This window comes from Loxodonta africana, chromosome Y (assembly GCF_030014295.1).
Source record: "Loxodonta africana isolate mLoxAfr1 chromosome Y, mLoxAfr1.hap2, whole genome shotgun sequence".
Lineage (NCBI taxonomy): Eukaryota > Metazoa > Chordata > Mammalia > Proboscidea > Elephantidae > Loxodonta > Loxodonta africana.
In genome coordinates this window covers 1,830,340-1,854,132 of record NC_087370.1, presented here as the reverse complement: position 1 = coordinate 1,854,132, position 23,793 = coordinate 1,830,340, and the positions used below count along the sequence as shown (strand labels likewise).

Genomic DNA, 23,793 nt, shown 5'->3' with positions numbered 1-23,793 from the left:
TGTGGTTTCGAGGGGGTAGGGAGAGAGGGTGGGAGAGGGTTATTTACTGATTAATTAGTAGATAAGATCTACTTTAGGTGAAGGGAAGGACAATACTCAATACACGGAAGGTCAGCTCAAATTGACTGGATCAAAAGCAAAGAAGTTTTTGGGATAAACTGAATGCTTGAAAGGTTAGAGGAGCAAGGGCGGGGGTTTGAGGACTATGGCTTAAGGGGACTTCTAAGTCAATTGGCAAAATAATACTAATATGAAAACATTCTGCATCCCACTTTGAAATGTGGAGTCTGGGGTCTTAAATGCTAACAAGCGGCCATCTAAGATGCATCAATTTGTCTCAACCCACCTGGATCAAAGGAGAATGAAGAATACCAAGGTCACACGACAACTATGAGCCCAAGAGACAGTAAGGGCCACATGAACCAGAGACTTACATTATCCAGAGACCAGAAGAACTAGATGGTGCCCGGCCACTACCGATGACTGCCCTGACAGGGAGCACAACAGAGAACCCCTGAGGGAGCAGGAGATCAGTGGGATGCAGACCCCAAATTCTCATAAAAAGACCAGACTTAATGGTCTGACTGAGACTAGAGGAATCTCGGCGGTCATGGTCTACAAACCTTCTGTTGGCCCAGGACAGGAACCATTCCTGAAGACAACTCATCAGACATGGAAGGGACTGGACATTGTGTTGGACAGAGATGGTGATGAAGAGTGAGCTACCTTTATCAGGTGAACAATTGAGACTGTGTTGGCATCTCCTGTTTGGAGGGGAGATAGGAGGGTAGAGATGGGTGGAAGCTGTCAAAATTGTCACGAAAGGAGAGACTGGAAGGGCTGACTCATTAGGGGGAGAGTAAGTGGGAGTATGCAGTAAGGTGTATATAAGCTTATATGTGACAGACTGACTTGATTTGTAAACGTTCATTTAAAGCTCAATAAAAATTATTAAATAAAAATAAATAAATAAATTAAACATGTAGAAACTGCAAAATAATAATAATAATTCATCATGACCAAGTGGGATTCACATTGGTATGCAGGGATGGTTCCACATTAGAAAAACAATGCAGACCATCACATAAATAAAATCAAATGATGCAGAAAAGGCATTTGACAGAGTCTAACAAATATTCCTGATTAAAAAAAAAAAACTCTCAGCAAAATAGGAATTGAAGGGAAATTCCTTGACATAATAAAGGGTATTTATACAGAGCCAAACACCAATATCGATCTAAGCAGAGAGAGTCTGAAAACATTCTTGTGAGAATTTTAACCAGACAAGGTTGCCCTTTATCACCACTGTTACCCAACGTTGTGCTGAAGGTCCTAGCCAGAGTGACAAGGCAAGAAAAAGAAATAAAGGGCATCTACCTTGGTAAGGATTAAGTAAAAGTATCCCTATTCAAAGATGATATGATTTTATACACAGAAAACCTCAAAGAATCCATGAGAAAACTACTGGAACTAATAGAAGATTTCAGCAAAGTATCAGGCTTTAAGACAAACATGAAAAATGATTTGGACTTCCGTATGCCAACTAAGAAAACTTTTAAAAGAAAATCACAAAATGGGTACCATTTACAATAGCCCCCTAAAAGATAAAATACTCAGGAATAAACCTAGCCAAAGACATAAAAGATGTGTACAAAGAAAACTACAAGACACTATTGCAAGAAACCAAAAGAGACCTACATCAGTGGAAAAACATACCATGCTCTTGCAGAGGAAGACTCAATATTGTGAAAATGTCCATTCCACCCAAAGCTATCTACAGATACGATGCAATCAGGATCCACATTCTAATGGCATTTTTTATCAAGATTGAGAAAAAAATCACTAACAGCATATGGAAAGAGAAGAGGACCCAGATAAGTAAAGCATTACTGAAGACGAGGAACAAAGTTGGAGGTCTCCCACTACCTGACTTTAGAACCTATTATACTTCCTTGGTAATCAAAACAGCCTAATACTGGTACAAGTACAGATACATAGACCAATGGAACAGAATTGAGAACGCAGACATAAATTCAATCACCTATTAGCAGCTGATATTTGACAAAGGCCCACAGTCTGTTAAATGGGAAAAAGTCTCTTTAACAAATGGTGCTGGCATAATCGGATACCCATCTGCAAAAAAAAAAAACAAAAATGAAACAAGACAGGTACCTCATACCATGTAAAAAGCTAACTCCAAATGGATCGAAGACCTAAATATAAAATCTAAAATGATAAAAGTCATTGAAGAAAAATTAGAATACTAGAAGCCCTAATACGTGGCATAAATAGTACACAAACCATAACTAACAATGCACAAACCCTATACGCACACACACATACTATACTAAAGAAAAATTAAGTCATTATTCCACACAAAAAATTGTACATAGATATTTATGGCAACAGCGTCCATAATGGACAAAGGTAGAAACAACCCAAATATCCATAAATGGTTAATAGAATAATCAAAATGTGGTAGTATGACATACTGCTATATGGCACAGGATGGATGAGCCTTGAAAACATCATGCTAAATTAAAGAAGCCAGTCACGAAGAGACCGTTTATTATAGCACTCCTTTTATATTAAATATATAACCAAAAAAAAAAAAAAAAACAAACCTTGTGCCATCGAGTTAATTCTGACTCATGGCAACCCTGTAGGACAGAGTAGAACTGCCCCCATAGAGTTTCCAAGGAGCGCCTGGCCTATTCAAACTGCTGACCCTTTGGTTAACAGTCTTAGCACTTAAGCACTATGCCACCAGTGTTTACATTAAATATATGGAATAGGCAAATCTATAGGGACAGAAGGTCCCCTGTAGTGCAAATGATTTTCGCTGTGCTCATGAGGAAACTACATAGATCAAGAGGGAGTTGTTGGGCAGAACAAGACAATACTGATTGGTTTAAAATCAGGAAAGGTGTGTGTCAGTGTTGTACCCTTTCAGCATACCTATTCAATCTGTATGCCAAGCAAGTAATCCAAGAAGCTGGACTATATGAAGAAGATCAAGTCATCAGAATTGGAGGAAGACTCCTTAACAACCTGTGTTATTCAAATGACACAACCTTGCTTGCTGAAAATGAGGAGGACTTGAAGTACTTACTAATGAAAACCAAAGACCACAGCCTTCAGTATGGATTGCACCTCAACATGAAGAAAACAAAAGTCCTCACAACTGGACCAATAAGCAACATTGTGAAATGGAGATAAGATTTAAGTTGTCAAAGGACTTAATTTTGCCTGGGTCCAAAATCAAAAGCCATGGAAGCAGCAGTCAAGAAATCAAAGGATGCATTGCATTGAGTAAATCTGCTGCAAAGGACCTCTTTAAAGTGCTGAAAGCAAAGATGTCACCTTGGAGACTAAGGTGCCTGTGACCCAAGCCATGGTATTTTCAATCATATGATATGCATGTCAAAGCTGGACAGTAAATAAGGAAGACCAAAGAAGAATTGATGCCTTCGATTTGCATTGTTGGTAAAGAACGTTGACTATACCACGGACTGCAAAAGAAAGAACAAATCTGTCTTGCAAGAAGTAAAACCAGAATGCTCCTTAGAAGCAAGGATGGTGAGAAGGCCTCTTACATACCTTGGACGTGTTATCAGGAGGGATCAGTCCCTGGAGAAGAACATCACGCTTGGCAACTAACAGGGTCAGCGGAAAAGAAGAAGGCCCTCCAGGAGGTGGATTGACACAGTGGCTGCGACAATGAGCTCAAGCACAGCAATGATTGTAAGGACGGCACAGGACCAGGCAGTGCTTTGTTCTGTTGTACATAGGGTCGCTGTGAGTTGGAACAGAGTTGACAGCACCCAACAACAACAACTAAGCTAAAGGTTCTTGTTTCTAACCCATGCCTTGTCTTTGCAGAATAAAGACCTGGAAATCTGCTTCTATAGAGATTACAGCCGAGAAAACCTGACTCTGCACAGTTCTACTTTGAAACACTTGTGATTGTCAGGAATCAGAATCCACACAATAGGGACAGAAAGTGGTTACTTTGAGCTGGGTGCGGGGATGGAACAATTCGTAGCTGAAGTGTACATGTTTCTTTTTAACATGATTAAAATAATCTAAAATGGAACTGATAATATTTGTAGATTCTTGGGTGGTACAAATTTCAAATGTACTTGCTAACCATAAGGTTAACAATTTGTGTTCGCCCTAGAGGTATGTTGGAAGAAAGGGCTTTGTGATCTACTTCCAAAATATCAGCCATTGGAAGCCCTGCGGAGTCCTCTGACATACATGGGGTTGTGCTGAGTTGAAATGGTCATGGTTACAAACATCTGTGAATATACTTAAGAAAACTGAATTGTACTTTATATATGAAGTGTGTAAATTACATCTCAATAACGCTGCTAAAAATCAGTTGCATGTGTTTGTGTAGTTTTATTTCAAGGTCCTCTGTGCTTTACTTTTGATCAGTGTACCCCGTCCTTCAAAAATAACACACTGTTTGATTACTGTAGCTATTTAGGGAGCCTTGACTTTTGGATATCACCACCTGTTTGTCAGATTGTTGTACATTGATGCCTTGCACGTTGCTATATTACTGAAAACTGTGTCACTGATACTTTAAATACCAGCAGGGACCTGTGTGGTAGACAGGTTTCTGCAGAGCTTCCAGACTCAGCCAGACTAGAGAGTAAGGCTTTGTGATCAACTTGTGAAAATGAGTCAGTGAAAACCCTGTAAGTTATAACAATATATTGTCTGATATACTGCTGGAAGAAGAGCCCGTTAAGGGAGACACTCAAAATGCTCAGTGGCTGCAACAGCTGACTTGGGGTTCCCAATGATTTTGAAGATCCTGCAGGACTGGGCAGTTTTTATCTCTGGGGTCTCCATGAGTTAGAGCCAACTCCACAGAAGCTAGCAACAATTTCTAGTAGCATTGTTCCTTAACTTTTATTTCTTTCAAAATTATTTTAGCTACTTTTCCATGTGCATTTGAAGATAAGTTTGTCTACCTTCACATAGTTTCTTACTGAGATTTTGTAGATATTTTTATGAATCTCTGGTCAATTTGTAGACAGCTGACATCATTACGATGTTCAGCATTTCATTCCATGGACAAGATATGCCTATTTATTAGAAAATGTGATTTATTTTCATCAAGATTTGTAGTTATCAGTGTTATGTTTTATTCATATTTTGTTTAATATATGTTTACTATTAGAGTCATTTTACATAATTTTGTGTTTTTATTTCAGCTTTCAATAGTTCAGTTATTTCATCAATAATAGAAGAAATATAATTGATGTTTTTAACTTGACCATGTGACCTTGATCAACTTATTGATAATGTCTGGAAATTTCTTCCTTCCCAAAATGTATGCTTTTGTTTTTCTTGAGCTACTGCACTGGCAAGGCCTTTCGGTAATACAGTCAATAAGAATGGTGAGATTGTACATTGTTGCCCTGTTTCTGATTTTACTGGGAAAGGATTTAGTATATAACAGCCAAGTGTGATTTTTACAGATGATCTTTCTTTGGTTGAGAAGGTTTACCTCATATTTCTAATTGGCTGAGACTTTATTTTGTTCAGAAATGTATGTTGGATTTTTTTCAATTTTTTTTTCTTCATTAATGGATATAATAAGATGATTCTTCCTTCACTAATTAACATGTGGATTCCATTGGTGGACTTTCAATATGGAGCTATGCTTGCATTCTTGGGATTCAGTGATTTTCATATCAGGTTTCTTAAAGTCAATGGAGAAGCACTGGCTTCTATTTTCTGAAAGAGCTAGGACAGAACAGGTATTGGTAGAGTTTCCTATGGAAATCAGCTGGACCTGTGTATTTTCTTCCTTAAAGATTTACATTATGAATTTAAGATTTTCCAGAATTATATAACGATTCCTATTTTGGGTGCCATGTTGGGTGATCTTTGGTAATGTTTTGTTTAATCACTTTTTATTGTTTCAATGAATTAGTCACTTTATTTAAACAGCTAAATGTGTATGTATAGACACACTTGTACCCCATACTATTAAGTAGATTCCAACTCATAGCAACCCTGAAGAATAGAGAAGAACTTCCCCATAGGGTTTCCAAAGAATGGCTGGAATAGAAGAGACGATGAAGTAAAAGAGCTGCACAAAAGATTTCAAAGGGCAGCTTCAGCAGACAAGCTAAAGCAGTGTAACGAAATAACCAAAGACTTGGAGTTAGAAACCAAAAAAGAAGAACGTATAGCATTTCTCAAGGTGAAACAAATAGATGATGAAAAAATTCAAGCCTCAAAGTGCAATGTGTAAGAATTATATTGTAGCCTTGATGGCACAGTGGTTAAGTGGCTGGTTGCTAACCAAAAGTTTGGCAGTTTGAATCCATCAGCTGGTCCTACTCTATTGGGTAGTATTATTCTGTCTTCAGAGTCATTATGGGTCAGAAATGACAATGGATTTGGTAGAGTTTTTCTTTATTTATTAAGTTTGTTAAAGCCGCTGTTCTGTGGTATTTCTGTTATAGCAGCACTAGATAACTAAGACACTCCTTAAGAAAAAACATCCCTCTCCTCATAACAAGTAATATATTTGCTTATTTCATATAGGTGAGATCGTACGGTATGTGTACTTTTAAGAGAGACTTATTTCACTCAGTATGGTTTTATGGTATATTCATGTTGTGTCATTGATCAGTTTCATTTTCTTTATGGCTTAATAATATCCCACTGTATGTGTATCCCAGGGTTTTGTTCATCCATTCACCTGTTGATGGACATTTTAATTGTTTCCACATTTTAGCTACTGTAAAAAAGCTGTAAGAAGTATTGGAATGCAAAATTGTCTTCTCTTTACACTTCTTTTGACTGTGTGCCTACAATTGGAATTGCTGGGTTGTACGCTAGCACTATTTTCAACTTTTTTGAGGAGCCATCAATCTTTTAGTGTTTGTACCATTTTACATCCCTAGAAGCAATACCTGAGAGATCTGGTCTTCAAAACCTCACCAGCACCTGCTTTCCATTTTTTTTCTTAATTGCCATCGTAGTGGAATTAGGTGTTATCACACTGTGATATTGATTTCCAATACTAGTGTGTGATACCACCTCACTCCCAGAAGAATGACAGTTGAGGGAAAAAAGGAAAACAGGTGTTGGAGAGATTTTGGAGACTAAAACTCTCAGCTATTGCTACTAGGAATGTCACTTTAAGAATGTCACTTGTGGGATTATTCTGAGCCTGACTCAAGCCATGGTATTTTCAATTGCCTCAATACATGTGAAAGCTGGACATTGAATAACGATGGCCAAAGAAGAATCAATACATTTAAATTATAGTGTTGGTGAAGAATATTGAACATATCGTGGATCGCCAGAAGATCAAACAAATCTATCTTGGAAGAAATACAGCTAGAATATCCCTTAGAAGGGGGGATGGCAGGACTTCATCCCAAGTTCTTTGAACATGTTATCAGGAGGGACCACACCTTGCATGCTTGGTAATGAGGAGTGTCAGCAAAAAAAAAAAAAAAAGGGAGACCCTCAATGAGATGAACTGAAACTGCAGAACCAATTCCATGGCACCTAACAGCAACAACAACCTTGATTTATATCATCGTAAGTATTTAGAGGAGCCCTAGTGGTACAGTGGTTGAGTTTGGCTGCTAACCGAACGGTCAACATCTCGAATCTACCAGCTACTGCTTCGAAACTCTAGGGGGCACTTCTACTCTCTTTAGTAGCATTACTATGAGTCAGAATCGACTCAACAGCAAGAGGCTTGTTTGGGTTTGTTTTTTTAAGTACTTAGAAGGAGGTCTGGTGGCTCAGTGCTTAAAAGATACGCTGCTAACCAAAAAGTTGGCAATTTGAATACACCAGCTGCTCTTTAGAACTCCTGTGGGGCAGTTCTACTCTGTCCTAAAGGGTCTCTAAGGCAGAATCTGTTGTTGCTGTTGTGGTTAGATGCCATAGAGTTGATTCCAACTCATGTGCAACAGAACAAAACACTGCCTGCTCCTGAGCCGTCCTCATGATAGTTGTTATAGTTGAGCGTATTAATACAGCCACTCTGTCAGTCCATCTCATTGAGGGTCTTCCTCTCTTTCTCTGATCCTCTTCTACTTTACGAAGCATGGTGTCCTTCTCCAGGAACTGATCCCTCCTGATAGTGTGTCAAAGGATGAGAGCCATAGTCTCGTCATCTTCACTTCTAAGGAGCATTCTGGCTGTACTTGCAAGACAGATTTGTTAATTTTCTGGCAGTCCATGGTACATCCAATATTTTTCATCAACACCATAACTCAAAGTCTTCAATTCTTACTTGGTGTTTCCTTTCCATTGTCCAGCTTTCACATGCATATGAGACAATCGAAAACATCATGGCTTGGGTCAGGAGCAGCTTATTCCTCTATGTGACATCTTCATTTCTTAACATTTTAATGAGATCTTTTGCAGCAGATTTGCCCAATGTAGTGTGTTGCTTGATTTCTTGACTGCTGCTTTCATGGCCATTGATTGTAGATGGAAGTAAAATGAAATTCTTGACAACTCCATTCTTCTCATCATTTTTCATAATATTGCTCATTGGCCCACTGTGAGAATTTTGTTTTTTCTTTATGTTGTTTGTAATCAATACTGAAGGCTGTAGTCTTTGATCCTCATCAGTAAGTGCTTCAAGTTCACTTTGCTTTCAGTAAGCAAGGCTGTCTCATCTGCATAAGGCAGGCTATTAATGAATATTCCTCTTTTTCATATAGTCCACCTTCTCGGATTATTTGCTCAGCATACAAATCAAATAAATATGGTGAAAGGACACACGCCTGACGCACACCTTTCCTGACTTTAAAAAACACATTGTCACCTTGTTCTTCTCAAAAGACTGCCTCCTGATCTATATACAGGTTCCACATGATCACACTTAAGTATTCTCCAATTCCCAATCTTTGCAATATTTTCCATAATTTGTTATGATCCACATGTTTGAATGCCTTTAGCACAGTTGATAAAACACAGGTAAACATCTCTTTGGTATTCTCTGTTTTCAGCAATGATCTATCTGAGGTCAGCAATGATATTCCTTATTCCATGTTCTATTCTGAATCCAGCTCGAATTTCTGTCAATTCCATGTTGATGTACTGCTGCAGCTACTTTTGAATGATCTTCAGTAACATTTTCTTGCATGTGATATTAATGATATTGTTCTATATTTTCCACATTTCATTGGATCATGTTTCTTTGAAACAGGCATAAATATATATCTCTTCCTGCAAGTAGACCAGGTAACTGTCTTTTTAGTTTCCTGGCATAGATGAATGAGAGCTTCCAGTGCTGCATCCAGTTGTTGAAACATCTCAGTTGGTATTGCATCAATTCCTGGAGTGTTTTTTGTTTGTTTGTTTTTTGTTTTTTGCCAATGTCTTCATTGCAGCTTAGACTCCTTCTTTCAGTACCATCAGCTTCTGATCATATGCTACCTTGTGAAAATGACTGAATGTGGACCAATTATTTTTGGTATAGTGAGTCTCTATAAATCTTCCCTCTTCTTTTGATGCTTTGTGACTCATTCAGTATTTTGCCCATAGAATCCTTCAGTATTTCAACTTGAGGCTTGAGTTTTTCCTTCAGTTTTTTCAGTTTGAGAAATGCTGAGCCCGTTCTTTCCTTCCGGTTTTCTAACTCCAGGCCTTTGCACATGTCATCATAATAGTTACTTTGTCTTCTTGAGCTGCCCTTTGAAACTTCTGTTTACTCTTTTACTTTGTCATTTCTTCCTTTTGCCTCAGTTACTCTGTGTTCAAGAAAAAGCTTCAGAATCTCTTCTGACATCCATTTTGGTCTTTCCTTCCTGCACTTTTAATTACCTTTTGCTTTCTTCATGTATGATGTCCCTGATATTCCAAAACTCATCTGGTGTTCAGCCATTAGTGACCTATGTGTCAAATATATTCTTGAGAGTGTCTCTATCTTCACTTGGGACATGGCGAAGGTCATACTTTAGCTTTCACGGACATGTTCTAATTTTCTTCAGCTTCAATTTGAACTTACGTATGAGCAATTGATGGTCTGTTCTGCAGTTGGCCCCTGGCCTTGCTCTGACTATGATATTGAACTTTGCCAACATCTCTATCCACAAAACAGTCAGTTTGATTCTTGTGTATTCCTTCTGGTGAGGCCCATATGAAAAGATGCTGTTTATGTTGTTGAAAAAAGGTATTTACAGAGAAGAAGTCATTGGTCTTGCAAAATTCTGTCATGTGATTACTGACATTGTTTCTACTGGCAAGGCTATATTTTCCAGCTATCAACCCTTCTTGGTTTCCAACTTTAATATTCCACTCATGCATACTGCTTGCATGTTCCATCAATTTCAGACTGCAGAAGTTGGTAAAAATCTTTCATTTCTTCACCTTTGGTCTTAGTGGTTGGTGCATAAATTTGAAAAATAATCATAATAACTGGTCTTTCTTGTAGGCATATGGTATAATCCTATTACTGGCATCACTGTACTTCAGGGATAGATCTTGAAAAGTTCTTTTTGACAATGAATGCAATGCCATTCTCTTTAATCTGTCATTCTCAGCATAGTAGATGATATGATTATTCAACTCAAAATGGCCAATACCAGACCGCCTCAGCTCACTGATGCCTAGGATATCGATGTCTATGCATTCCGTGTCATTTGCAACAAAAGAAAATTTAAAGAAATAATATCCAAAAATATAACATTTTAAAGAAGAAATGAATATACACATTTAAGAAACGGAACACATTTTAAGTAAATGCAAGAGTGCATGCTGAAACTCATTATATTCAAATTGTGAAAACTCAAAGAGGGAATTTTGACTGTAGCCTGGGAGAAACAACTTGTTATGCACAAGAGAGTCTCAATAAGATTAACAGCAGAATTTATATCAGGGCCTGTGGAGGTAAATCGTACATGAAGATTTTGAGATGGTATATATTTTGACGTGTATTTTTACTACAGACAAAACAAGGAAAATAAAAAAATCTGAAGTCAGAATCAGCAAGATGGCATATTTAAAGTCCTCAAAGAAAGAAAACAAAATCTGCCAACCAAGAAGTCTCTCCAGAAAGAAAAGTCCTTCAAGATTGAAAGAATCATTCCTGTAATTCCAGATAATCCAAAATTCATTATCAGTCAACCTGTCCTGCAATAAATGTTCGTGTGGTACTTAAGGCACAGGCCACAAGAACCTAGACAATAATTTAAAGCTATAAGAAGAAATAAAGAACACAAATGTTCTTCAAAAATGTACAGATATGTACATTTGGTATGGAACTTCTCTTTCTTTTCTATAAAATCTGAATGGTAAATGGAGAAAACAGTAATTATAAATGTATGCTAATGGGTACATATTGTACAATGGTATAATCTGTGATAACGATAATATAAAGAGAGCTGAAATGTATGACATGGAACCTACTGCTGTTGAGCTGATTCTGACTCGTAGTTACCCTGCAAGAAAGAGAACTGCCACCTAAGAAGGTTTCCAAGGCTGTAGATCTTTATAAAAGCAGTCTGCCACATCTTTCTCCCATAGGTCAGTTGGTGGGTTCGAACTACTGACCTTTAGGTTAGATGCCAAGTGCTTAAGGACTGCACCACCAGGTTCCTTACACACCTGAGGATTTCTAAAACCTGGGTCTGAAGACAATTAATGCAGTACTGCGTGTGGGGAGAAAGAACATCTGATGTCCTCATGTGCAAATGGAGAGGCACAGATCCACAGAGGGCATGGCAACAGAGATAATGGGGGGTCTGATCTCTGCCCAGCCTTCCATCTTTGTCCAGTGTATTATGGGAAGTCTTCCTCCCTGGGCTCAGTGCATTCCTGGCTGAAGTCAGTACAGAGGCCATTCAGGGTTGGTGCTGATGGAGTCTGTTCACACCTTTCGAACCGTGTCTGATCAGGATACACATACGCTTCTGCAAAGTCTGGGTACATGTCTGCAAAGCTGGTGAAGCCAGCAAATGTCGTCTTCATTGATGGGTGCTGAAAAGGCCCATCACTGGAAACTCTGCCAATTTCAAGGCCATCTTCAGAATGCAGGACAGGTCTTCCTTGTTTATGCACACATCTTCCTGCAATGGGTACATCTTGAATGCTATCTGGATGGTGTGCAGAGTCTTGGATGGTCTGGAGATGATGGACAAGGTGATCACGTATTTCTGCAGGTCCAAATTGCCACTGCTGCTCTTGTCAAATAGTGAGAACGTGCCCTCCATGTATGCAGCAAACTCCAACAGTTTACTCTTCTCACCCTTCTTCAGCTTAGTGCTTTCTGAGTATTCATCTAGATCTTTTTCAAGCTTTTCTGCATTTAGCCCAAGACCTCTCACAAGCCTGGCAAAATCTAGACGGCGAGTGTCCCAGTGGAGACGCAGCTGTCCTTCCACCAGGGCCACCTGGCAGTCCTCAAATGTGTAATCCATGACGGAGACACCAAGGGCCTCTGGCATGATGTGCCTCACAGTGCCAGCATACACTCCTGGGTTCTTCTCCTCCTCTGAAGGGTAGTAGTACACTTGGACAGACTGAATTTCTACCTGATTGTGAAAATGACTCAGTGTGAGCCACCGCATTTCCAATGCTCTGGGTTCTTGCCTTGTCCATGTTATAGCGTCCAGTGTATTTGGGTAATGTAATACCATGGGCTGGATGGGAACTGCAGGGATAAACTCACCAGGCATCACGGTAATTAGGCAGGTCCTGTTTGTACAAGTACCTTCTGGAAAATTCATCTGTGGCCAGTTCGCTTCGACTGCGCCAGTCTGTTTATCTCTTCCGCAGTTCCTGCATGAGTAAGATCTGATCCTGACCCAAACACTGGGTGGATGTAGGTTTTTCTTGGAACTTGTTTGTGACTTTTAGCTGGAGTGCTACCCTGAAGTTAAAACAATGTAGAGAGTAGGGAAGTGGTTAAATATAGACCAATCTGATCTGAAGACCCCATGTAGACTGCCTCTGTTGGGAGGTTAGAAATGTGGTGTAGCAACCACTTCAAGTAGAGCATTACTTTATAGTCTTCCTATTACTCAGCAATTAAAAAAAAAAGGGAAGACAAAAAGAAAGATAAATGAACTCAAACAAGAAAAGAAAATGAGAAGGGCAAACAGAGAAAACGAACAAGTATTTTAAATTCTAATGTGGCAACCCAAGTCCTTCTAAGGGTTCTGACTAAAAGGTAGTAAAGTGGTCCCTCAGGCTAGTTTTCCTGAGGATAATTAGCAGAGTGTGTAGATCCAGACTTCAGAATACTTGGCTTGCTGTTTCAGATCTAAGAAAGAAATATGACTGAGCTTCTTTTAAGGTTTAAGGATTGAATTGACTGGAATTCAAGGGGTTTGGCTTGGGTTCTCATCCACCGTTACTGCCACCATGTCTGTTTAACAAGCCGGCTGATGGGGGGCGGGGTGCTTCACGGTCGCGGTAGGTAGTCTTGAGGCTCCAAAGGGAATATGATGGGGAGAGCGTGGAAAGAGGATGCTTCCAGCCACAGCCATCAACGCGAGATTGCCTGCGAGCAGTTCTCCTGGAGATCAGATGTGACAGGAAGGTTTCTGGCTGGGTGGAGTGAGGAAACGCAGGGTGCAGCCTCCCCGCATGGGGTACCGATTTCACCCACGTCATGAGTTGTCCCCAAATGAGAAGCCACACTCAAAACCTGTTGCCCTCCAGTTGGTTTTCACTCATAGCGACCCTAGAAGACAGAGCAGAACTGTCCCATAGACTTTCCAAGGAGGGCCTCGTGGGTTTGAACTGCCGCCCCTTTGGTGAGCAGCAGCAGCACTTAGACACTACGCCACCAGGGTATCCAACTGAGGTTGGAGAGACAAATGAGTACCTCTGGAGGAAGGCACAGTAGAGAGACACCACCATGTGCCTGTAGGTGCAGCCTGGACCTCCTGCAGCACAAATTACCAGGGTCCAGCCACATTCCATCTGGAAGGCCAAGATGACTCCCTCTGTCCTGTGCAGGGCGCCCTCTGCAGGTTGGGGCCCGGTAGTACAGAGGAAGCTCTGAGTGGGAGGCGGGGGATTGGTTCCCTTCAGGATAACCGCCTGGGGCAGGGCAAAGCTGGTTCCTGCCGGAAGTGTGCAGACTGAGTGCGCAGAGGACGCGATAGGCGCCCACGCTCTGTATCCACCAGGGGGCGCCTCTTAGAGGAGCGGCTGACCGGTACCAGGTCGGCTTACCGTCCCCTTGACACCTGCCCCAGCGGCCACCGGACACCTTGGAGAGTGAGGCACGGCCTGCGCAAGGCATGGCTGCTCCGGGACCTTAGGAGGACAGCGGCCTGTGAAGTGGTCCTTTAAAAAGACGGTACCCGGGGTGTCCCGGGGAGCAGCCCCCGGAGAGCTGTAGCGCCAAGATGGAGCAGGCCACAGCTGGTGCGCAGGCGCAGGACGAGACGCCTGAGGAGGCCGCCATCTCTGTGGGTTGCTGGTAGAGGAGAGCACGGTTTGGGGGGTAGAGAGCAGAGGCGCAAGAGGAGGAGCTGGTGGTGGTGGAGGGCATAATTGAGGAGGTGGACGTCGTGACCGTGGGGGACGAGGAAGAGCAGGAACAGACGGAGGAGCAGGAGCAGCGCGAACAGCCCCAGGCCGAGCAGGCCCAACCATTGCCTGGACCCTCCAGCACCCAGCACTCCCTGGAGGCCTTGGAGGCCCTTCAAATGGAGATATGGCCTGTGAACGGCAAGGCCAACAGGTCCTATTTTCGCTGAGGTGCCAGCAGGTGCAGAGTCGCAAGCCTTATCTGGACCACAGAAGCACCATCATCCAGGGCTTCCCAGGGTTCTGGGCCAAAGCAGTATCCTTTCTGTGTTTGTCTCCCTGAGGCCTCCGAATGGTGGGAGTTGAGTGAGGGAAGACGGTTAAAAGAACAGAAAGTTGGGTGGGAAGTGTGCTAGGCGTCCGGAGAGGACACTGGTAGGGGAATAGAGCCAGGCCAGCATCCACACTAAGGGAACGTTGAGGCGGGGCCTGCAGGTGAAACTTTTGGCTCTGTCCTGAGCATCACACACCTTCCCGGGGACTAGGAGCAGAGACCACAGGCAGCATAAGAATAGTTCCGAGGACCTGAATGCCGGTGCCAGTCACTAAAAACCAAAAAAAAAAAAAAAACCCAAACAAACCAACCCAGTGCCGTCGAGTCGATTCCGACTCATAGCGACCCTAGAGGACAGAGTAGAACTGCCCCATAGAGTTTCCAAGGAGCGCCTGGTGGATTGGCACTGCCAGCCCTTAGGTTAGCAGCCCTAGCACTTAACCACTATGCCACCAGGGTTTCCAGTCAAGACGAGTACCTCATCTGCAAAAGGCAAGGTTCTCCTCACTCAGGTTTTCTTTGCTGAGTAGTCATTATCCTTTACACAGCCCCAGCACCCCACCCCCAGAATACACAAGGCAGCTCCAGCCTCTGCATCCACAGCCCCCTCTCCCCACCCCCCACATATGTGCCCTCTCATTGCCTCATAGAAATCTGTCAGAGCTCCAAACAGAGCCAGGCACCCATGGGAAGTGCCTGGGGCTCATCTAGGACACGTGGCATCAAGGCTGCACCCCCAGCATCCTGACTGAGGACCAGAGGCAACCACAGGAGAGCCAGGACACCCCACATGCAGACGGTAGCAGTGTTGGGATAGACCACAGCACACAAAGAATACAGGCATCAGGAGTCTCGGGATAGACTGCATGTGTGCCTGCAGGTGGTTTCACATGAGCACAAAGACCACTAGGCTGCAAGATGCATATGATGATGGACCATGGTTGAGGGGGCATGTGGGTGGTTGTCTCAATGACGGGAGGTCTGGGAGACTGCCTGCCTCAGCCATTGGTTGCTGGCCAGGTGTGCTCTGTCTGCTTCTAGCTCTCCTCTGCCTGGCCTCTGAAGGCTCCTTGACCCCACGCAGATAGCAGACCACCCCCTGATGTCAGCTGTGATCAGGGTGGAAGATAAAGACATGCTCTGCTACTTGAACAATCTGAAGGTCAGGTCAGAGGTCAGGTGGGAGAAGGGAATAGGAAAGGATTCATCCATGGAAATAGGCAAGGGCTTGTCTCCCCAAAAGGCCAGGTCTCTTGAATAGACCTTTCACTCTACCCATCTTCTACTTTCTGCCAGGGGGAGAAGCTCAACAATCCTAATCACCAATGCAAAAATCACATTGTTCTTTCGGAGGAACCCCTATTTTCAGAATGAAGTGATCTATAAGGAATACAACATTACCATCATTGGTAAGAAGTGGCTCCCTTGATGCATGGGGAGAGTGTCACTGGTGTTTTATAGGCCAACATGGTCTAGCCCTCTTCCTCCCTTCCTGTATTTCCCCAGAATATATAGCATCTTATTCCAACCCAATCCAGTGGCTCCAGGGTTACAAACGTGAGGCTTACAAGCGCAGGCATCATGATACCAGCGTTAACTTTTTCAACTGGTTCTCTGGTGCCAGCTTCCCAGCGTACAACAGGATTGCTGAGGTGGACCTCTGAAGATAAAGTCAGAAATGGCGTTGGTGTGTTCCCATCTGCTTTGGAAATGAGTGCTGAACCTAGCATGATCTTTCTGTTTGCACTACCAGATCATCAGTGAAGACCTGTGGATTAATCCCCTACAGTACTACCTAGGGGAGGAGGAGCCAGGACAGGAAGGTGGAGAGTAAAATAGGTGGGGACCATGGGTGCAGGGCATTGACATCAGTGTTGACTGGGAACATAGCAGCACCTTCTAGAGTCAGTCTGAGACAGTAACATTGGAGAAATGTAATGCAAAATAGGTTATAGTTAACCTCAGTGAGAAGTATGACTGCCCATGGACACTCAGACAGAAGTAAGGATGGATTATTCATACATGTTCCCTGGACTATCATTTCATGGCTATGAAAGCACCCTTGGCCCCTCCTACCATGCTCGAAAGTCTGGCTCATGTTCAGGTCCTCCTAGCATGCTCCCACAGATGTCTCCAAATCCTTATAAATACGTTCTCATAAGAAAATTTACATTTCTATCGGACAGTTGTGCAATATTGTGGAGGACGATTTTGAATTTATGTGGGAGGAAATGTAATAGTTCACAAATATGGAAGGGACAGCCCATGAGGAGTTAACACAGTATTTAATATATTTCAGTGAACATAGCTGTGTGTCTTTGTGTATGTGTCATCAAGGCCACTCCCAGCACTTAGCATGAACATGGTGCAGCATCAAACTTCACCTAAAGGAGTAAAAAAAATCCAAGAAGCCACTTTAGATCTGGAAATGAATAATCAGCACAGATCCTGTGAACAGGAGAGAAATGAAGAAGCAGTTGGATGGCAGAAGATAAAAAGGGACTGAGATGCTGGTAAACCTTGAAGGAACTTGAAAAATAAAACACTTCAAGTGTCTATGTCTAAGTGTGAGTTCATGTGCTAGGTAGATGGTGACTTGAAGGAATAAAACAACTCCTGACATTGGAGTTTTGAAATAACTGCTCAGGAATTCTGTTTATAGGGGGAGCCAGGGGTATAAAGCTAGAGGGAAGGGATTCTACAGGCTTTAGGATACCAGATGAGGATACAGGTCTTTCCACAGGACAGTAGCTGGGAGCAGGAGAAGAAAGAGATGCCAATTTACTGGGGACTCAAGGGTTTTAATTGAAAAAGGAAGGATGGGTTTAATGAGCAGGGTCTGGCAGCCTGGTAACATTTCAGTGATACCTCTTGGATATATTCACTCACATTAGTGTGACAAAAGACAGGAAACTTTAAACTTGAGTTCACTGTTGAACAAGACGGTCTCCAAATTACATGCAGAATCCTCTGGAGAGACTGACAGTATATTACTGCCAGTGTTCCAAGAAACAGTTGGAAATTGTAGGAATAAGTTTTATATAACGACTAGAATGGTAGGAGCAGGTGGTAAAACTGTTGCCTGGTTTCTGACTCTGTTGACTGCAGAAGTGGGGACCTGCAGGGCAAGAAGCAGATTGACTCATAACTGGTCAGATTTTACAGTTTCTTCCAGCATGTTCTTCTATATTTACACATGAAAAGGATCCATCTTGAGCACCTCCCTCAGTGAAACTCTTATATACATTCCTTACCCTGTATGGATTTCCTTGCTCAAGCCCTTCTTGGGGTCATGTCTTGCTGCTGCACCCAGCAGATCCTTCAGGAATGGACAATGAGAGTCAAATAAATCCTCCCAAGCACTCTCCTGCCACTGTCCCAGTACAGTCTCTCTCTGCAACAAGCATTACAGACCATCTGCTATGTGTCAGGTATTTGGTCTGAGGTCCTGTGACCCAGTTCTCTGGGGAAAGGGAGTAGAGCCTGTACATAGCAAGATTTGACCCTCTGTTTACTCTTCCCACAGTCCAACCCCACAGGCAGAACAGAAGAAGTCCTTCCCAGCTTCTTGAGCTTTAAACTTCAAGGAGGTTTTAAGACTTCACATGACAGTGCCCAGGATTTGTGGGTACTGGCAAAAGGAAAAATACAGTAATTCTGCAGGCGTTCATGGCACAGCAGATTTTGGTCTGGGCATAGGGGAACTGAAGCTGGGGCACAGCAAATTTTAAATACCTTTGTGAGACTAAAGTGATACTTTCTTCTAATCAGGTATTTGTTCTTTCCAAGGATTTAAAACTTCAGGAAAAAAAAATAAGACAGGTGCTTAATATTTCATGTCAGCATGTGGGTGTCATGGCTGGGTTTAGGTCTGGCGTATCCTAAAATGAATTAAGGGGGCGGGACTTTGCTAGGTCCAGGTAGCAATACCCTAAACTACTGTCTGTTGACAAGAGCGCATTGGCTGGACACTTAGCCATGTTGTCCCTCCGCAGAGAATACAACTTAACTTTCATCATGGATAACAATACTTTCACTAGGATATAATTCAGTCTCTCTAGTGCTTTCACACTGGCCCTACATTTTGCGTCAGCCAAAGTGAGTGCCAAATTGAAGAATTCCACAAACTAGTCTTTTTTTTTTTTTGTAGAGAATTTAACTGGCCAGCTTTTGTGCATTTTGGGTCAGTGTCTCTGAAACTGATTTGATTTTCCTGGTCTGTAAGTGGGAGCACTTTCTTGAATACCAACTGAGAGGACAACCCTGACTGTTAAGAAAAAGCACCAAGCTGGTTCCTATGAAGTAGAAGGCAAATAGGCTCCCTTCTTCAGGTTCTCCACTCTATCTGATACCAGCTGTTCCCTGTATGACACTCACTCTCCTAGGTTTGATAATTTATGGTAACAGTCACAGAGAACTCGTGGGAACAACATAGTTGCAATAGCAACGTTAATAACTGAAGGGCATAAAGGATTTAAACTGAAATGAAGATAATGCAACAGGCAAGGTTTAGGAGGAATCCCTGCATGGTGCCTCAACATCTAATAGGAAACCAGCTTACGCTTTTTTGAAAACCAGTGCTCATTGTCACCCATCAGGAAACTTTCCAAACAGGAAATGGCATGACACCTCTTGGTAGGCTAAAGCTATTAGCTGCTCCTCTCAGCACTCAGCTGAAGTTCGGATTTTACACTCTGCTGTCCAGGTCAGCTTCTTGTTTCTACCATGGTAGACACTGCCTCCCTCACTCACCAGAGCAAATTTAATAGCTGTGGGAGGGTCCTAGACCAGGGCAGCAGTATGCAAATACCTGCTCCTCTCCTAGCTCTCCTGGACCAGGAGGCCATGTTTTTGCCTCCTTGTTGCAGGGTTTTTGTCAGTCACCTGTGGGGGAAGATGGGGGGTGGGAGGTAAGGGGTGACACAGCCCTGGGGTTAAAGTGGAGGTTTGGGAGGGCTGTCAATCCGTGTAAAACTCAGAGGTGGGGTGGGGCCCTCTAAATAATCCCAGTAAAGGTCAGCCTCAGTGGGCCCCCCAACCAATCCCAGCAAGATCACCTACTGGGTGAGGCTTTGGAACCAGAAGCAACAAAATTATTATTTTTTTCCTTAAAGTAACTTGAAGCCACACCATACACCTCTGTTTAAAGTGAGGTTTCTGGGTCTCTATTTGCTTGTGTTCTCAGTTTTGTTTTGTTTTCACAATCTTTTTTAATTTTATTTTCTCTTTTTTCTCCAAAGATTTAAGTAAACTGAAAACAGTAGTTTATCACATAGCTATCTAAACCTTAGTAGCCAATACTTCAGTCACCATATTCAGAAAATAATTCTAATGTTACAAATACAGGTTACAAAAGTCACTAAAAAAGGCAAAAACTACAACCCACTATCATTATCAGGGAGCAGACAATCTGATTTCCTGAATATCAATGTTATCCTTTTCCAAATACCCAATTTCCAATAAAAAAATAAGAAAAGATTAAACTTGAATGAAATATAAAAGTAAGAGCCACTTATATCCAAGCTAGCTTAGGAAGAAATTTATAAAGATTAACATAAAACTAGGGGATAGAAATACAATAACGTTAACAAATCAAAAACTTGGTTATTTGGAAAGAGTAAGAAAAGTGACAAGGTTGATCTAGTATAAGAAAGAGAGAAAACAAAATGAGAAATGAAAATGTGATATTACTATCAAACTTATAGAAACAAAAATGATTATAAGGAAAATATTATGAATGCGCTATGCTAGCTGCTTAGATAATCAAGACAAAATGGACAAATTCCTAGAAACATTTGTTGTTATTACTTGTGTCAAGTCTATTCCAATTTACTCAAGACCGTGGGGCCACAAGTGTGCTCTGTAGACCTGCTACCCCCAGCTTTTAAGACAGTGTAGGAGCAAATCTCTTGGCCTTCCTTACATCTGAGACTCCCCCGCTTGGGTTAGAACCACCAGCCTTTCAGTTGATAGTCCAGTACTTAAACATCTGCACCACCCTGGGAATCCTTGAAACATAGGAACTACCCAAGAAGGCATAGATAATTTGAATTAACCTATGGGAACGTCTCTGACTTTGTTGTGTTGTTGTGATTCTGGAAACTATAGCTCTGTATTAGAAATACCAGCAGGGTCACTCATGGTGGACAGATTTCACTGGAGCTTCCAGACTAAGACAGACTCGGAAAAAACACCTGACAATCTTCTTGGGAAAACTAGCCAATGAAAGCCCTGTGGATCACAGAATGTTGTATGATAGGGTGATGGAAGATGAGCCCCCTAGTGGCCACAAAAATGGGCCTGAGCATTTCATTCTGTTGTGTGTGGGGTTGCCACCCTAAGGTGGAATGGATTTAAATGGGTCTAACAACAACAGCATAAAAAGTAGAGACTGAGTCACTAATTAAAAACTTACCAACAAAGAAAACCCCAAGACCATATGACGTCACAGATGGAGTCTACCAAACATTTAGAGAATTAACACAGATCCTTCTTAAAACCTTTGCTAAAAATTGAAGAAGACACTGGTCTCACCCCTTTGGGATCAAGGGAGAATGAAGAAAAGAAAAGATACAAGGGAAAGATTAGTCCAAAGGACCACAACTAACATGGCTTCCACCAGACTGAGTCCAGTACAACTAGATGATGCCTGGCCACCACCACTGACTGTCTGACAGGGATTATAACAGATGATCCCAGGCAGAGCTGGAGAAAAACGTAGAACAAAATTCTAACTCACAAAAAAAGACCAGACAGACATGGGAGAAACCCAGGGATTATGGCCCCTGGACACCCTTTTAGCTCAGTAATAAAGTCACTCCGGAGGTTCACCCTTCAGCCAAAGACTAGACAGGCCCGCAAATCAAAAGGAGACTGAAGGGGCACGCCAGCCCAGGAGCAAGGACTAGAAGGCAGGAGATGACAGGAAAGCTGGTAATAAGGAACCCAAGGTTGAAGGGGAGAGTGTTGATATGTCGTGAGGTTGTTAACCAATGTTGTAAAACAATATGTGTACTAACTGTTCAGTGAATAGCTAGTTTGTTCTGTACACCTTCAACTAAAATACATACATTAAAGAAGAGGGAACACTTCTCAGCTCCATGAGAAGAGCATTCCCCTGAGACAAGACTGTTCAAAGATATTACTAGGAAACTAATGATCAGTATATTTTGTGAACATATCAATATGTTTATTTTCAATTATACTTTTTGGTGCTATTTTAAATGGAATTGTTTAATTTTTCAGAATATTTATTTCTGAAATAGGACTGCATTGGTCTTACACATTTTGATGCTAATATCCTGCAGCCATGTTGAACTTATGTACAAGCTCAAATATTTTTGTTCTATTGTGTTTTTTTTTCTTTTTTCTTACAGGTTTTTTTAAAAATTGTAAGTTAATGTCATACATGGGAGGAAATAATTTTACCTCTCCACTTCCAGTTTGATGCCCTTAATTTCTTTTTGTTTGTTTAATTGCTGTGGCTAGAGCTTTGAGTGTTATGTTGAATACAAGTGGTGAAAACAGGAATCTTAGTTTTGTTCTTGATACTAGCTGCTGTGTTTCTAGGATTTCTCCAGTGATTATGATGCTAATTGTGGGTTTTCCACAAATTTCTTTTTGAGGTTAAGCATCCTTCCATTCTTAGTTTATTGAGTGTTTTCTTCATCAAAGTGTGTTGGATTTTGTCCAATTTATTTCTGTATTAATTGAAATGACCTAATATTTCACATCACATATACTGATTTTAGTATGCTGAACCAACTTTGCATAATGGGAATACATTCTATTTGGACATTGAATATAATCCTGATAATATTCTCCAGGAGTTTCCTAGCATGATATTCAGGATTTTTGCATGCAGAGTCGTAAAATGTATCTGGTCTGTAGTTGTGTTGTTTTCCTATCAGTGAATTTGTAGCTTTGATACCAAAGTAATGACAGATGCATAGAATGAGTTAGAAAGTATTCCCTCCACCAGTATTTTGGAAGACCTTGATTTTGCTTCCTTCTTACTGATTTATTGACTTTCTACCAGTGTAACTTTTTAATTTTCATCTGCATTTTTTGTTTCCTTTATGGTTTTCCTGAAAATTACATTCACACCATAGAATCAGAAAAATGCATTATTATGATTTTACAGTAACTTAGTTTTAGTGCTACACAGGTCTGTATCTATTGGGTATGTTGTTATTGTCACAAGTTGTATCTAAACATAGAGTGAGTCTAATACCATATGTATAATTACCATTTTGTTCAGTTTTCCTTAAATCATGTAGGAATAAAAAGAGTGGTTTCAAAGAAAACTAAAATAAAATGGCATTTTATATATTAATTCTGTATATTATGTATAATGTATGTATATATATGTATTATGTGTATATACACATATAATAATTACATTACTAGTGTTATAAATATGATAATATATCCATATAATTACCTCCTTAACATCCATCCTCATTTTTTAGCATTTACAGTCTTATTCCAACTCAATTTCCTTTTGCTGTCTCAGTCCATATATTACCAATGTGTTTAGTTTTTGTATAGTATCGATATAACCCTAAATTTATACATATTATTTCTTACCACTGATATTAAAGTAAGAAAAAGAAAATAGGCATGTGTATTTTAATAATATACATTTTCAAATTGTTCTGTCTTTGTGTGGACGTATTACCTTCTGGAGTCATAAGCTTTCACCTTGAGAACATCCTTTAGTCTTTCTTCTAAGGCGATGAGCAGTTAAGAAATTCTATTTGTCTTTGTTAAGTAGAAATTTTTTTAAATATAACTTTACTGGATAAGGCATTCTTGCTTGACATTTTTTTTCTTTTGAGAAATTTAAAGATTATTGTTCTGCCTTCTAGACTCACTTTTTCCGGTTTAGAGATCATCTTTCTAATATTACTGTGTTTCTGTTGTCCATGAAGTCAAGTTTTTCTTGATGCTTTACAGATTTTCAGCTTGTA

At 41.1% G+C, this 23,793-nt stretch overlaps 1 protein-coding gene across 1 annotated transcript; it reads right to left on the bottom strand.

Moving 5' to 3' along the window:
* Positions 1-11,784: 11,784 nt before the first annotated feature.
* On the bottom strand, positions 11,785-14,613 carry LOC135228992 (lysophosphatidylcholine acyltransferase 1-like). The gene is given in 5 exon segments (XM_064278736.1): positions 11,785-11,972; positions 11,975-12,748; positions 12,751-12,874; positions 13,912-14,093; positions 14,175-14,613. Coding segments are annotated over 5 exon segments (1,707 nt in total).
* Positions 14,614-23,793: the final 9,180 nt, after the last annotated feature.